Source organism: Nerophis lumbriciformis, linkage group LG06 (genome assembly GCF_033978685.3).
Source record: "Nerophis lumbriciformis linkage group LG06, RoL_Nlum_v2.1, whole genome shotgun sequence".
NCBI classification, from domain to species: domain Eukaryota; kingdom Metazoa; phylum Chordata; class Actinopteri; order Syngnathiformes; family Syngnathidae; genus Nerophis; species Nerophis lumbriciformis.
The window spans coordinates 13,408,451-13,425,950 of record NC_084553.2 but is presented as its reverse complement, the minus strand read 5'-3'; the positions used below and the strand labels follow the sequence as shown (position 1 = coordinate 13,425,950).

At 39.1% G+C, this 17,500-nt stretch overlaps 1 protein-coding gene across 3 annotated transcripts in view; it reads right to left on the bottom strand.

Moving 5' to 3' along the window:
- lrrk1 (leucine-rich repeat kinase 1) overlaps window positions 1-17,500 on the bottom strand; it is a 73,495-nt gene that overhangs the window by 21,142 nt on the left and 34,853 nt on the right. For all 3 annotated transcript variants that reach the window (XM_061963741.2, XM_061963742.2, XM_061963743.2), the window contains exons 17-23: window positions 12,308-12,480; window positions 12,072-12,192; window positions 11,809-11,968; window positions 6,135-6,313; window positions 5,952-6,049; window positions 382-553; window positions 147-316 (exon numbers count right to left, since the gene is read on the bottom strand). In XM_061963741.2, coding sequence (XP_061819725.2) covers window positions 147-316; window positions 382-553; window positions 5,952-6,049; window positions 6,135-6,313; window positions 11,809-11,968; window positions 12,072-12,192; window positions 12,308-12,480 — 1,073 coding nt within the window. The remainder of the gene's footprint in view (window positions 1-146; window positions 317-381; window positions 554-5,951; window positions 6,050-6,134; window positions 6,314-11,808; window positions 11,969-12,071; window positions 12,193-12,307; window positions 12,481-17,500) is intronic.

The window sequence follows — 17,500 nt, the reverse complement described above, 5'->3', positions numbered from 1 at the left end:
TCCGACATCTCTACTTAGAACCCTTTGGTCCTAGCTCCCTTCTTTGTTCCTAGTAGGGAACAATTTCCCTTGTGGATCAATACCGTTTGTCTAAGTCGAAGTCTAGTTTGACCATGTTGGCCCAGAAGCCCACACACAGCTCTGACCTCAGGTAACCGCCATCGAAGGTGACGAGCAGCCCCTCCCTCCAGTAGACTGTCTGATTGCGTCGGACCCTGAAGGTGCTGCAGCGGTTCCTCTGCTGGTTTCCTCCGAAGCTGTAGATGATGGAGGTCCGGCTGCAGCGAGTCCGTCCGTTCCGTTTGGGCTCAAAGGACTGCGTGGACACCACACGTCACATTCTGGAGAGACAAGCGGCGGAGAAGGAGAGCGCGCTGATACCTGCAGGTCCATCTCGGTGAGGCTGATGAGCATCCTCGCGATGAAACGCTCCCAGAAGCCGGCAGGCACGAAGCTCATCTTGAAGAGGCGCTGGAGCATGTTGGCGCTCTGCTGCTGGAAGCAGTGAACGTCCATGGCGGGCATGGGGGGCAGGAGGTGGGGCAACAGGTAGCTGAGGAGGAGCAAACACTCTCTAAGTCAGCATTTAAATCAGGGCTGTCTAAACTTTTTCCAGTAAGAGTCTTGTGCACTGCAAAAACTGAAATCTAAGTAAGATTAAATATATCAAATAAGGGTGATATTTGCTTATTTTCTGTCTGATAAGATAATTCTTCTCACTAAGCAGATTTTATGTTAGAGTGTTTTACTTGTTTTAAGTGTTTTGGGCCTAAATAAGACAATATAACATACATCCTTAAACCATACTTGCCAACCCTCACGGATTTTCCGGGAGACTCCCGAAATTCAGCGCTTCACCCTAACCCTAACCTCCCGGGACAAATTTTCTCCCGAAAATCTCCCGAAATTCAGGCGGACCTGAGTGACGTGTCGACAGCCTGTTTTCACGTCCGCTTTCCCACAATATAAACAGCCTGCCTGCCCAATCTCGTTATAACTGTAGAATGATCGAGGGCGAGTTCTTAGTTTCTTATGTGGGTTTATTGTTAGGCAGTTTCATTAACGTCCTCCCAGCGCGGCAACAACACACAACAACGGCAGTCACGTTTTCCTCTACCGTAAAGCAATTTGTCTGCCGTAAACAGCAATGTTGTGACACTCTTAAACAGGACAATACTGCCATCTACTGTACATGCATATGTGACAATAACATCTACGGCTTTTAGAGAGTGCAGTGCACAACTGCGCACACAACAAGGAGACGAAGCAGAATGCATAATCAGAGAGGGTGTTCAGCATGGTTAGAAAAATAGTGACAGAGAATAGAACAAGGATGGACAATTCAACCCTTAACTCAACAATGAGTAAATGAGTGTTATGTGTGTGTATATGTGTAAATAAATGAACACTGAAATTCAAGTATTTCTCTTATTTATATATATATATATATATATATATATATATATATATATATAGCTAGCTAGAATTCACTGAAAGTCAAGTATTTCTTATATATATATATATATATATATATATATATATATATATATATACACTACCGTTCAAAAGTTTGGGGTCACCCAAACTATTTTTTTTAATTGCTGCAAATGGAGGATTCTTTGATGAAAGCAAAGTTTGATGTAAAAAAAATCTTATTTTAAATACACATCATTATTTCTAACCTTGTCAATGTCTTGACTCTATTTTCTATTCATTTCACAACGTATGGTGGTGAATAAGTGTGACTTTTCATGGAAAACACAAAATTGTTTGGGTGACCCCAAACTTTTGAACGGTAGTGTATATATATATATATATATATATATATATATGAAATACTTGACTTGGTGAATTCTAGCTGTAAATATACTCCTCCCCTCTTAACCACGCCCCCCGACCACGACCACGCCCCCCTCCCCCTGAAATCGGAGGTCTCAAGGTTGGCAAGTATGCCATAAACGTGGATGCATATGCAAAAGTGCAATATATTTATCTGTACAGTAATCTATTTATTTATATCTGCACCTTATTGCTGTTTTATCCTGCACTACCATGAGCTAATGCAACGAAATTTCATTCTTATCTGTACTGTAAAGTTCAAATTTGAATGACAATAAAAAGAAGTCTAAGTCTAAATGATCTCAGTAAGATATTACAGCTTGTTGCTGAGATTGTATGACCTATATTGAGTAAAACATGCTTGACTCTAGAATATCAACTGTTGCAAAGCTGTGTCATCAACACTCACAAGTATAAAACTACTTTTTTAAAGTAATAAGTTCTTATTTCAAGCATGTAAAAAAAAACCATCATGACTTTGACACAATTGTGTCTCATATTAAAACAGATGACAGCCAAATGGACTTTGCTGTTTTATTTTCAATGAAACAATAGAAAATACGTACCGGTACTCATATAGTAGTATAGTTGTTATTAGTGAGAATATACTTATTTTAAGGTATTTTTGGGTTCATTGAGGTTAGCTAATTTTACTTGTTTTGGAAAGTCTTGACAAGCCAAATCTTCTTGTTCTAGTGGCAGATAATTTTGCTTAGTTCAAATAAAATACCCCTAATTTTTGTATTTTTTTCTTCTTGTTTTTGAACACTGACTTTTTGCAGTGTATTATTAGCCTGACAACATTAGTATGGTAACATTGGCGTGCTAACTTTGTTCGTCAGTTTTGCAGCCGAACCCTTCAGACTCACACAACTTGGTACTTGACACATGGTAACTTTTAACATGTTAAAGTTAGCATTAAAAACTTTTTTTTGCCAATTTTGCCGCAGAACACCTCAGAGTCATGACTCTTGTCTTGTTCTGTATATATACACAGCAGAGGTGTGGACTCGAGTCACATGACTTGGACTCGAGTCAGACTCGAGTCATGAATTTGATGACTTTAGACTCGACTTGACAAAATGTAAAAAGACTTGCAACTCGACTTAGACTTTAACATCAATGACTTGTGACTTCACTTGGACTTGAGCCTTTTGAATTGACATGACTTGCTACTTTCCCCAAAACCCAAAGATGAAAAAGTTATTCGGGAGCGCTCCGTATTTTTCATTGTGTACTTGTCTATCAGCGTTGCGTGTGTCAGCTGGTGTGCTGTCAGTACAACAGCCAATCAAATTAAATCTACTTTGTTTTCATCACACAGCATTCATCCAATCAAATTGCAGGACAACCAACGAAGAAGACATGTCCAAACCACACGCCAGTGAACAAAAAATGATACCTAAAATAATTTTGTTTGGGTATAAAAATTACGAGGTGGTCAACACAAAACGGTTTGCAGTATGCAACACATGCGGTTCGAAAATTACTGATGGAGAGGCAACAACTTCCAACTTCGTCCGGCATTTGAAGTTGCACAAAGAACGGTAAGTTTTGAATGTAAGATAACGTTTATTGGCTAAGTAACGTGACTTTTATTTGCTGTGTAGTTAAATCAGTGAGGCTGTAAACTCACTGCTAACGTTATAACGTTATTGCAAACACGAGAATCTGTTGCAGTTCACTACCTTATTCATACTTTTTGTTCAGTGATTTTTTTTAAGCAGGGTTACGTTAGTCAATATATCACACGTAACGTTAGACGGCGGTCAGCAGCACCGCGTATTTTAGCCACCTAAAAAAAGACAAAAATAGTAAAATAAAGGTCAGTTAAAATGTATACTATATTATGAATATGTGTACCGTTTTAGCTAGCTTTCTGACATACTGTTGGTTGTGTACCTCAGTGGTCCCCAACCACCGGACCGCGGCCCGGTACTGGTCCGTGGATCGATTGGTATCGGGCCGCACAAGAAATAATTTTTTCTTTTTTTCTTTTTTTAATTAAATCAACATAAAAAACACAAGATACACTTACAAGTAGTGCACCAACCCAAAACAACTCTCTCCCCCCTTTTGTTCTGGGCATTGAACATGAAGACTCTTCCTTCACTGTTCCGAGTGGCCATGAGAGTCTTGGCAGTGCCTGCCTCCAGTGCTGCAGTGGAGTGAGTTTTCAGCCATGGTGGCATCATACTACGCCCCCATCGTGCACAAATGACTGACAGACTCTTGGCTAATTTGGTCTTTTGCAAATGCAATGCAGCATAGGGCCCTGACATATAAAAAGTACAACTTTTTTGTTATGTTCACGTATATGTCATGTTTTTTCAATGTTAACACTTTTGTACAAATAAGTACATTTGCACTTTATTTTTCAATGTGTTTGTTCTGTAAAGGAATGAGTTAATGTTTAAAATGACTGGTTAATAGTGCTATTATAAAGTGCAATGTCAGCTCAATTTTCTTTCCTGCAATTTAAAATGCACTTGTTTTAATAAATACAGCGTTTGAAAAGCATACACAATCTGTGTTAATATATTAGTCTGTGGTTAAAAGGACTTGAAAGGACTCGAAACTCAAAATGCAGGACTTAGGACTTGACTTGAGACTTTCCAGTCTTGACTTTGGACTTGACTCGGGGCTTGCCTGTCTTGACTCGGACTTGAGGGCAAAGACTTGAGACTTACTTGTGACTTGCAAAACAATGACTTGGTCCCACCTCTGATATACAGTATTTTGTATTTCTACAGTGTTTTGTATATTGTACAGGATTGCTTATTATTTCTATTGGATAGTAGTCTGTTTATTTCAATTGTTAGTTTTTTTTTTCTTTATTACCTCGTGTAATTTATTTTTACCCCAAATTTGTTCCCACTACCGCACCTTAAGTTGGAGTCCTTATATGCAAATATAATGACAATAAAGTCCATTCTATTCTATTAGTACTTGATACATGCTAACTGTTAGCATACTAACTTATTTTTTTTGCCAATTTTACAGCTGAACACCTCAGAGTCATATAACTTGATACTTGACACATGCTGTTAGCATGCTATAGTTAGCATTCTAACAAATTAACATTACAATGCCAAAATTTGTAATACATTTTGCAGTCAAACACCTCAGACTTATATAACTTGATACTTGAAAAATGCTAACTGTAAGCATGATACCATTAGTGTGCTAACATTAGTGTGGTAACTTTTTTCCTCAAAGAGTCGTTTAACTCGGTACTAGACACATGCTAGCTGTTAGCATTCTAGCAAACTAACATTAGCATGCCAACTTTTTTGCCAGCTAAACAGCCAAACATCTCGGAGTCATTTAACTTTATACTGGACACATGTAGCATTCTAGCAAACTAACATTAGCATGCAACTTTTTCGCCAATTTTGCAGCCGAACAACTAAGAGTCATAAAACTTGGTACCTGACACACATGCTTACTGTTTTTAGCTCATTTTACATTTTTTGAAGAAACACAAACGGCGCACAAAGCAAGCTCCAGGACAGAGTAAAACAACTTGCACTGAGCCTAGTCTATAAAATCCGCTACACCTCCCTGATACTGAAGTACACGTCAAACTACTTCCTTAAATGACCGCCGTAACCACAACACCAGGGGGAGCTCCACAAACCACGTTAAACCCAGATTCTGATCTAACAAAGGTGTTAACTCATTCTCCTTCTATGCCACGTCAATATGGAATGCACTCCCAACAGGTGTAAAAGAAAGGGCATCTCGATCCTCCTTCAAAACCGCACTAAAACAACACCTACAGGCAACTTTCAATTATTATTTTTTTTTCCATAAAGAAATACAATCATGTGTGCTTACGGACTGTATCCCTGCAGACTGTATTGATCGATATTGATATATAATGTATATATTGTGTTTTTTATGTTAATTTAATAAAAAAATAAAAAAATAAAAAAACTTTTTTTTTTTTTTTTTTTTTTAATTTCTTGTGCGGCACGGAACCAATCGGTCCGCGGCCCGGTAGCGGTCCGCGGACCGATTGGTTGGGGACCACTGTTTTAGGGTATGAGCTTGACAGTGTGTGATCTGGATCAGACTGGTACAGATGGAGTTCTGGACAAGATAGAGACCTGTTGTTGGCCACAGGCAGAGCGATCTCAAACTTGGCTAAAAACTGGAAGTACTGCTCCTCGGTGTGTCGGGTGAACCCGGTCCCGATCAGCAGCATCTGCAGTAAAAAAAAAAAAGAAAAAAAAAAAGGCAGCGTCAGTGTCTTCGCTTCCTGTCCCGCGAAGAGCCGAGGGACGCCTCACCCTGAGGTCTTCGGTTCGGATCACGCCTTTCCTGGCGATGCAGCAGGAGGACTTGAGGTGGACGATCCTCTGCAGGCACTCGGACAGCCAGACGGGACAGAGGAAGTAGAGCGTGCACAGACCGTGGCTGGTGTCAGGGAAGTGGAGCAGCGTTCCAGTCTCCATCAGGAAGTTGATGGCTGAGACAACATGCAAAGATAGTGGAACCTCGGTTTACAAACCCCTCTATTTGCCAACTTTTCGGTTTATGAACTTTTAGATGGCGCTAGGGTCGTACGATATACCGGCATTAGTATCGTACGGCGATACTAATGAATCATATTCAGTACTACACCGCCTCTAAAAAGTACCGGTTTACGAGCAGAGGAGCAGGTTCGGCAGCGCACAATCACAGAGTACTTACAAGCAGACACAGTGTGTAGACAGAAAAGTGAGAACGAACGCATTTTGGCCTGAAAACAAACGATAAAGGTGAAGTTATATCACTGAAACGCTCTCAGAAAGAGGTGCTTTAAGACATGGCTAGCTAGCTAGCGCAGTGTTTTTCAACCACTGTGCCGCGGCACACTAGTGGACCGTGAGATATTGTCTGGTGTGCCGTGGGAGATTATGTAATTTCACCTAATTGGGTTAAAAAATATTTTGTTGTTGAGTGTCGGTGCTGTCTAGAGCTCGGCAGAGTAACCGTGTAATACTCTTCCATATCAGTAGGTGGCAGCAGGTAGCTAATTGCTTTGTAGATGTCGGAAACATGGTTTGTCGTGATCACAATATGCGGATGACAGCAGTGTGCAGGTAAAAAGGTGTCTAATGCTTAAACCAAAAATAAATAAAAGGCAAGTGCCCCTAAGAAAAGGCATTAAAGCTTAGGGAAGGCTATGCAGAACGAAACTAAAACTAAACTGGCTACAAAGTAAACGAAAACAGAATGCTGGACGACAGCAAAGACTTACTGTGGAGCAGAGACGGCGTCCACAAAGTACATCCGTACGTGACAATCAACAATGTCCCCATGAAGAAGGATAGCAACAACTTAAATAGTCTTGATTGCTAAAACAAAGCAGGTGTGGGGAATAGCGTTCAAGGAAGATATGAAACTGCTACAGGAAAATACCAACAAAACAGGAAAAGCCACCGAAATAGGAACGCAAGACAAGAACTAAAACACTACACACGGGAAAACAGCAAAAAAGTCAAAATAAGTCATGGCGTGATGTGACAGGTGGTGACAGAACACCTACTTTGAGACAAGAGCTATATTGATGCATGCTTGGTTATGGTTTAAAGTCATATCCAACAACAACTTTTTATTGTCTACTGAGTTTCATTTTTTAATGATTTCTGCTGGTGGTGTGCCTCTGCATTTTTTCAATGAACAATGCACCTTGGCTCAAAAAAAGGTTGAAAAACACTGCGCTAGCGTGCCTGAATGTAAACAAATGCCATGGGTGGATCTACACCTGACATCCACTGTAATGATACCAAGTACAGGAGCGTATCTAGTCGATACTACTATGATTACATTAATATTTTTTAGCATCACAAAATCTTCTTTTTTAATTTTTTTTTATTTATATTATGTTTATAAACTCAGTAAATATGTCCCTGGACACATGAGGACTTTGAATATGACCAATGTATGATCCTGTAACTACTTGGTATCGGATTGATACCCAAATTTGTGGTATCATCCAAAACTAATGTAAAGTATCCAAACAACAGAAGAAAAAGTGATTATTAAATTTTAACAGAAGTGTAGATAGAACATGTTGAAAGAGAAAGTAAGCAGATATTAAAAGTAAATGAACAAGTAGATTAATAATTAATTTTCTACCACTTGTCCTTTATAATGTTGACAAAATGATATAATGAAAAATGACACAATATGTTACTGCATATGTCAGCAGCTAAATTAGGAGCGTTTGTTTACTTACTACTAAAAGACAAGTTGTCTTGTATGTTCACTATTTTATTTAAGGACAAACTTGCAATAAGAAACATATATTTAATGTTCCCTAGGATTTGTTGTTAAAATAAAGCCAACAATGCAATTTTTTGTGGTTCCCTTTATTTAGAAAAATATCGAAAAGTATTGAAATAAATGTTTTCGAGAGAATGCCAAGAGTGCGCAAAAAAGTAATCGGAGCAAAGGGTGGCTATTTTGAAGAAAATAGAATATAAAACATGTTTTCAGTTATTTCACCTTTTTTTGTTAAGTACATTACTCCACATGTGTTCATTCATAGTTTTGATGTAAATAGTCATGAAAATAAAGAAAACACATTAAATGAGAAGGTGTGCCCAAACTTTTGGCCTGTACTGTATTTACTTTTTTTCTTGTTAATTCTTAATTTGTTTCTACATGTTTTCATCTTATTTTGTGGTAAAAAATAAATACATTTGAGAAAATGTGATTTTTTTTTTTAACATAGCTTTTCTTGCGGAATACCTAATGCTGCCCAGCCTCACCCAGACTCTGTGTTAGAATAATTATGTATATATTTTCACACAACTTTTATGCTTAAGGGCCGTTGCTATAATTATTGTCAATTGTGCGGAAGTGGTATTTTTCTTTGTCTGTGCAAAGCTGGCAATCCAAAAGATTGCAAGCCAGTCTGGTATCAGTGTTTGTGTCCAGGAACGGCCTGCTGACTGCCAAGGCCGAACACCGCCGTGACGCAGACAGAGCAGAGACAAGGCGATATCACCAGCGTCAACACATTTGCATTTTTGTATAATCATATATTGTGTCTAACTCAGTGGTTCTTAACCTGGGTTCGATGGAACCCTAGGGGTTCGGTGAGTCGGGATCAGCAGAAGTCAGACTGATTTGCAGGTGTGTAATTTGTTGTGAGTTTATGCACTGTGTTGGTTTTGTTCTTTGAACAAGGTGATGTTCATGCACAGTTCATTTTGTGCACCAGTAAAAAAACATGTTAACACTTTAGTATGGGGAACATATTCACCATTAATTAGTTGCTTTTTAACATGCAAATTAGTAACATATTGGCTCTTAAATAGTCATTATTAAGTACTTATTATAACCTTATTCGGCATTACCTTATTATAACCCTAACCCTCGAACCCTAACCCTAACCAAATAACTTTAAATTAAGTCTTTGTTACTTAGAATATGTTCCCCTCATGTACAAAAAACTCTAAATTAAAGGGGAACATTATCACCAGACCTATGTAAGCGTCAATATACACTGTATACCTTGATGTTGCAGAAAAAAGACCATATATTTTTTTTAACCGATTTCCGAACTCTAAATGGGTGAATTTTGGCGAATTAAACGCTTTTCTATTATTCGCTCTCGGGAAGCAATCCGCCATTTTCTCACTTTCGTCGATGTGTTGTCGGAGGGTGTAACAACACGAACAGGGACGGATTCAAGTTGCACCAGTGGCCCAAAGATGCGAAAGTGGCAAGAAATTGGACGAAATTTGTTCAAAATACGAGGCTGTGGGGAAAGGCGATGAAATGGTCAGTCGTTTGTTCCGCACACTTTACCGACGAAAGCTATGCTACGACAGAGATGGCAAGAATGTGTGGATATCCTGCGACACTCAAAGCAGATGCTGACATCAACTCCAAAACTGGACAGATCAGCTTTCACGAAAAGAGAGCGGATGAGGGTATGTCTACAGAATATATTAATTGATGAAAACTTTATTCATTACTCGCGTTTTTACGTAAATTATTATACATAAACTGTGTTTACCAATAATTTAGCTTAAAAACTTTTTTTTTTTTTTCAATCATTCGAGTACATTCGGGTAGTCTTGTGTAATGCAGTATTTTGTGTCTATTTAGGTATGGTTAACCTGAGTGCTGAAATCGTGGAAAAATATATGTTCTTAGCGCGCCTGAAATGGGCTGTCTGCACTCTCAAAGTGCATGTTGTTGCCAAATGTATTTCATATGCTGTAAACCTAGTTCATAGTTGTTAGTTTCCTTTAATGCCAAACAAACACATACCAATCGTTGGTTAGAAGGCGATCGCCGAATTCGTCCTCGCTTTCTCCCGTGTCGCTGACTGTCGTGTCGTTTTCGTCGGTTTCGCTTGCATACGGTTCAAACCGATATGGCTCAATAGCTTCAGTTTCTTCTTCAATTTCGTTTTCGCTACCTGCCTCCACACTACAACCATCCGTTTCAATACATGCGTAATCTGTTGAATCGCTTAAGCCGCTGAAATCCGAGTCTGAATCCGAGCTAATGTCGCTATACCTTGCTGTTCTATCCGCCATGTTTGTTTGTATTGGCATCACTGTGTGACGTCACAGGAAAATGGACGGGTGTATATAACGATGGTTAATATCAGGCACTTTGAAGCTTTTTTTAGGGATATTGCGTGATGGGTAAAATTTTGAAATAAACTTCGAAAAATAAAATAAGCCCCTGGGAACTGATTTTTAATGGTTTTAACCCTTCGGAAATTGTGATAATGTTCCCCTTTAAGTCTTTGTTACCTAGAATATGTTCCCCATACTAAAGTGTTACCAAAAACATATAATAACTTTGTCTTGAATTAGAAAAAAAAGGAGGGTTCGGTGAATGCGCATATTAAACTGGTGGGGTTCGGTACCTCCAACAAGGTTAAGAACCACTGGTCTAACTGGAGTTGTCGAGATTACCCCCTTCCCTCAGCGACAGCTTCAGTGATGTAAACAGGGACCTCCCAAATAAATAGAGAAAGCACGGGGGCTGGACTTTTAGAACGTAGTTTAGATCTGTAACTAAAATACAGCCTAAAACACGTGTCTCTTCATTGAGCCAAATTCAATACAAAACTCTGTTTCTGCATGATTCCTTGCTTCTTGTCTGTTTAATAGATGTCGTCAGTGTTTGAACCTGACACTCTGCCTCCTGTGGCCCCCAGATAAATGGAGTTTGAGACCCCTGCTATATTGTGAAGTGACTTGTATTTATAGTATATAGCACCTTTCTCTTGTCAGTTACATTCAAACCAGTGTGGGTGGCACTGGCAGCATGTGGGTAAAGTATCTTGCCTAAGGGCACAACGGCAATGACTGGGATGGCGGAAGCGGGGATCGAACCTGGAACTCTGCTCTACCAGGCTGCCCCAATACTGTGTTCGAAGTATACAAAACCTTAACTAAATATGGACTTTTGTGTCCAGGCCAGAACCCATTATTTATATATACATTGTTTCTTATGGGGAACTCTGTTTCACTATAAAAAAATGTAATTTACGAACCCTGTTCAAGAAACAATTCAGTTTGTAAATTGAGGTTCCACTGTTCATGATTGCAATGCACACCAGGTCCGTTTTAAAGCTTCACTGACTGGCGATGTCACCGTTGCGACTTACCACCTTATTCATACTGTACCACTTGTCAGTACCCTGATGGTCACTGTCATACCAAATACTATAAAAATGGGAGCCATTACCTCCCTGCTTGGCACTCAGCATCAAGGGTTGGAATTGGGGGTTAAATCACCAAAAATTATTCCTGGGCGCGGCCACCGCTGCTGCCCACTGCTCCCCTCACCTCCCAGGGGGGTGATCAAGGGTGATGGGTCAAACGCAGAGAATAATTTCGCCACACCTAGTGTGTGTGTGACAATCATTGTTACTTTAACTTGAACTGTGGTAAAGTACCTAAAGGGGCAGGGTTAGACAAAGTGCGGAATGGGAAGAAGTACCAGACTGCAGGTCATCATAGTCTCTGATGTCACTTCCTGGGTTCTGTCGAATGATGCGGTCCAGCTGCGCCTCGGTGAGAAACTGGACGTCTCCTTCCGCCTGGCGTCTTTGTTTCTCGGCTATAACGGCTTCCTGCAGGGTCGAGTAGCTGCGGGGGATCTGGTGCGAGCGGAAAAGTCTTTTAAACAACGCAAATTGTTTTAGTTGATCCATTAATGCAAACAAAATGTAACAAATCAAATAAAAACCACCACGGACTCACCAGTCTCCCCAGCAGCTTCCCACCGCCTGCTGAGACGCTGCCGTCTTTAATAGAGAGCGCCATCTGGTGGATGAGCTTCTTCAGCCCGTCCAAACCTTCCAGAGTCTTACACGACACCTCACTGCAGCGCACACACACACACACACACACACTGATGAAATGCTGCACTAATAAATCACGTGTAGTAGATTTGGTCTCTCGGAAGAGCCCAGTAAAGCCCAAAGAAGTGCACTGACTGCAGATGTTTACAGCTGATGTCAGGGTATCCACGTGCACGAGGGCCTGACGGTGAGCGGCAAAGGGCCAAGATGTAAGCCCTCAGTGTCGCCAGTCTCTCCGTGCGAAACTTTGAGTCAATGAGATCCAGATGTGTTCCCACCACCACCACCACGGAGTTGGGCGCTCGAGCCTGGCGACAAGACAGCATATTGTTGCAACATCCACCTCGTTGACGTCAAACATGAACAGTACGCATGTGGCGCTCGTCTAAAACTCGAAGGTTGTTCTTTTCCTTCAAAACTCTCATTGTTTAAAACATAATGATGAAACAAAATCCATCATTGTTGTTATTATTGACCTATTCAAGGTTGCAGTTAATTAAAATATTCCACTTTGAAACAGTTTTGGGGGAAAAATATTGCATATTTTGTGTGTTTGCCATAGAAAAACAAAGGTTTTCTTTGGGGAAAAAAAGGGTATAAGACATACAAATAAAAATGTATAATCTAAAAGTTGATCTACAGATTCAAGCATTGAAAGTAAAAGAAATTTTATTTTTATTTTTTTACCACATTTTTGATCCCTTAGACCATACTTGCCAACCTTGAGACCTCCGATTTCGGGAGGTGGGGGGGTGGAGGGTGGGGGGGCGTGGTCGGGGGTGGGGTGTGTGGTTAAGAGGGGAGGAGTATATTGACAGCTAGAATTCACCAAGTCAAGTATTTCATACATATATATATATATATATATATATATATATATATATATATATATATATATATCTACATCCTGAAAATATGCAAACAAAACTGTGTTTAGATAATTGATACTTCAAACTTGCATAAATAAATCTTAAGGAATATAACATAATTGGCTTCTGAGAGTCTCAAAATGTAATGAATACAATGCTAAAGTTGTTGATAAACAAGCAATTATTTTAATAATTAAATATGGTCATTTTAAATGAATTATTATGATAATTTAAAATTAATTATTTCAAATGTTTATTTTAATTCTATGGCTGGATGTAATAAGGAGTCAGAAAAAATACAAATAAAAATACAATTAATTTTGATGTTTTTAGCAAAATATAGTAAAAATTTATTTAGTTTTTTTTTTTTTTTAATTAATTAATATATTTATTTTTAGGTAAGATAAACATAATAATACAATTTGTCTCTAGTCTGGATGATTTAGTTCTTGTCACCCTGTTGTCCTCCCGGAAAATTCGGGAGGGTTGGCAAGTATGCCTTAGACCAGGGGTCGGCAACCCAAAATGTTGAAAGAGCCATATTGGACCAAAAATACAAAAACACATTTGTCTAGAGCCGCAAAAAATTAAAAGCCATATTACATACAGATAGTGTGTCATGAGATATACATTGAATTAAGAGGACTTAAAGGAAACTAAATGACCTCAAATGTAGCTACAAATGAGGCATAATGATGCAATATGTACATATCGCTAGCCTAAATAGCATGTTAGCATCGATTAGCTTGCAGTCATGCAGTGACCAAATATGTCTGATTAGCACTCTACACATGTCAATACCATCGAATTTATGCACAAAGTTAAAAGTTTGGTGGACAAAATGAGACAGAAAAAGGATAAAACACGTCCCAGGAAGTCAGAGAAAGTTATATATGTAAACAAACTAAGGTGAGTTCAAGGACAGCCAAAATTAGTAGGACAAAACGGCGCTCGCCAAATACTCGAATCAGTGAAGCATGTTTAATATAAACAGTGTGATTTATAACAATTAGGGAGGTTTGTGTCATGTTTGTCCTCCTACAGAAAACATACTAAAACAAAAAATATATTTTTCCCCCTCATCTTTTTCCATTTTTCATACATTTTTGAAAAAGCTCTAGAGAGCCACTAGGGCGGCGCTAAAGATAGAGCCGCGGGTTGCCGACCCCCGCCTTAGACCAGTGGTCCCCAACCACCGGACCGCGGCCCGGTACCGGTCCGTGGATCGATTGATACCGGGCCGCACAAGAAATATTTTTATTTTTATTTTTAAATTTTTTATTAAATCAACATAAAAAACACAAGATATCAATATAGATCAATACAGTCTGCAGGGATACAGTCCGTAAGCACACATTATTGTATTTTTTTAAGAAAAAAATAAAAATAAAAATAAAAACCCACCCCCGGTCCGTGGGACAAATTTTCAAGTGTTGACCGGTCCGCAGTTACAAAAAGGTTGGGGACCACTGCCTTAGACCACAGGTGTCAAACTCAAGGCCTGAGGGCCAAATATGGCCCGCTACATTATTTTATGTGGCCCGCGAAAGCCTAATTGATTGATTGATACTTTTATTAGTAGATTGCACAGTACAGTACATATTCCGTACAATTGACCACACTGCAAAAAGTCAGTGTTCAAAAACAAGAAAAAAACATTTAGCATTTTTCAAGTATCAAGTTATATAAGTCTGAAGTGTTTGGCTGCAAAATTGATTAAAAATGTTTGCATTCTAATGTTAATTTGTTAGAATGCTAAACAACTATAGCATGCTAACGGCATGTGTCAAGTACCAAGTTATATGACTCTGAGGTGTTCAGCTGTAAAATTGGCTAAAAAACAGTTAGCATGCTAACAGCTAGCATGTATCAAGTACTAAGTCACGACTCTGAGGTGTTTTGCGACAAAATTGGCCCAAAAAAAGTTTTTAATGCTAACTTTAACATGTTAAAAGTTACCATGTGTCAAGTACCAAGTTGTGTGAGTCTGAAGGGTTCGGCTGCAAAACTGAAGAACAAAGTTAGCATGCCAATGTTACCATACTAATGTTGTCAGGCTAATAGTTAGCATGTGTCAAGTACCAAGTTAAATGGTAACACCCAAATATTGGTTAATCAATTCATGGTAAAATTATGAAAATAATATGCGTTAGTAAAATGCTTAATCTTTTCTTACTAAATGTATTTGTTCTTTCCCTCATGTACTGCATGCAATTGCATATCTTTTGAAATTCAATATTATCAAATGTTTTTGTTAAGATAAAGATAAATACTGTACTTAAATATCTGCTTGACTTATAATTTCAAAACAAATTATCTATCAAATTGTAGACTGTAAAATTGACAATAGATTTTACGGTTGAATTCCGCCGACTGAGTTTTTTTTACCATAAAATCACCTTTGGTACTGTATTTTTCCATATACAGTAAGACACTAAAACATTAAAAAAACAAGCAAAAAAAGCAATAAAACAAAATTTTACGTAAAAAAAAAAAAAGGAAGCTCTGCTGCTTGAATTTTACAGCTATAAACAGTGGTATTGTTTTTCCACTCCGTCCCATTTATTACATTTTTTTATATGCTGTAAAAAAATCCGACTGCTTTTACTGGTAAAATTCTGGTGACTGAGCTGCCAGTTTTTAAAGTAAAATTTAAACATTTTTTTTGCAGCTTATGTAAAAAAATCAATAAATCAATCAATCAATGTTTATTTATATAGCCCTAAATCACAAGTGTCTCAAAGGGCTGCACAAGCCACAACGACATCCTCGGTACAAAGCCCACATAAGGGCAAGGAAAAACTCACCCCAGTGGGACGTCGATGTGAATGACTATGAGAAACCTTGGAGAGGACCGCATATGTGCGTAACCCCCCCCCCCCCCAGGGGAGACCGAAAGCAATGGATGTCGAGTGGGTCTGACATAATATTGTGAGAGTCCAGTCCATAGTGGATCCAACATAATAGTAAGAGTCCAGTCCATAGTGGGGCCAAAAATATATTGTTAATGTATTATTATGTATTCATATACAAAGCCCGTTTCCATATGAGTTGGGAAATTGTGTTAGATGTAAATATAAACGGAATACAATTATTTGCAAATCATTTTCAACCCATATTCAATTGAATGCACTACAAAGACAAGATATTTGATGTTCAAACTCATAAACTTTTTTTTTTTGTTGCAAATAATAATTAACTTAGAATTTCATGGCTGCAACACGTGCCAAAGTAGTTGGGAAAGGGCATGTTCACCACTGTGTTACATCACCTTTTCTTTTAACAACACTCAATAAACGATTGGGAACTGAGGAAACTAATTGTTGAAGCTTTGAAAGTGGAATTCTTTCCCATTCTTGTTTTATGTAGAGCTTCAGTCGTTCAACAGTCCGGGGTCTCCGCTGTCGTATTTTATGCTTCATAATGCGCCACACATTTTCGATGGGAGACAGGTCTGGACTGCAGGCGGGCCAGGAAAGTACCCGCACTCTTTTTTTACGAAGCCACGCTGTTGTAACACGTGCTGAATGTGGCTTGGCATTGTCTTGCTGAAATAAGCAGGGGCGTCCATAAAAAAGACGGCGCTTAGATGGCAGCATATGTTGTTCCAAAACCTGTATGTACCTTTCAGCATTAATGGTGCCTTCACAGATGTGTAAGTTACCCATGCCTTAGGCACTAATGCACCCCCATACCATCACAGATGCTGGCTTTTGAACTTTGCGTCGATAACAGTCTGGATGGTTCGCTTCCCCTTTGGTACGGATGACACGATGTCGAATATTTCCAAAAACAATTTGAAATGTGGACTCGTCAGACCACAGAACACTTTTCCACTTTGCATGAGTCCATCTTGGATGATCTCGGGCCCAGAGAAGCCGGCGGCGTTTCTGGATGTTGTTGATAAATGGCTTTCGCTTTGCATAGTAGAGCTTTAACTTGCACTTACAGATGTAGCGACCAACTGTATTTAGTGACAGTGGTTTTCTGAAGTGTTCCTGACCCCTTGTGGTGATATCCTTTAGAGATTGATTTTGGTTTTTGATACAGTGCTGTCTGAGGGATCGAAGGTCACGGTCATTCAATGTTGGTTTCCGGCCATGCCGTTTACGTGGAGTGATTTCTCCAGATTCTCTGAACCTTTTGATGATATTATGGACCGTAGATGTTGAAATCCCTAAATTTCTTGCAATTGCACTTTGAGAAACGTTGTTCTTAAACTGTTTGACTATTTGCTCACGCAGTTGTGGACAAAGGGGTGTACCTCGCCCCATCCTTTCTTGTGAAAGACTGAGCATTTTTTGGGAAGCTGTTTTTATACCCAATCATGGCACCCACCTGTTCCCAATTAGCCTGCACACCTGTGGGATGTTCCAAATAAGTGTTTGATGAGCATTCCTCAACTTTATCAATATTTATTGCCACCTTTCCCAACTTTTTTTGTCACGTGTTGCTGGCA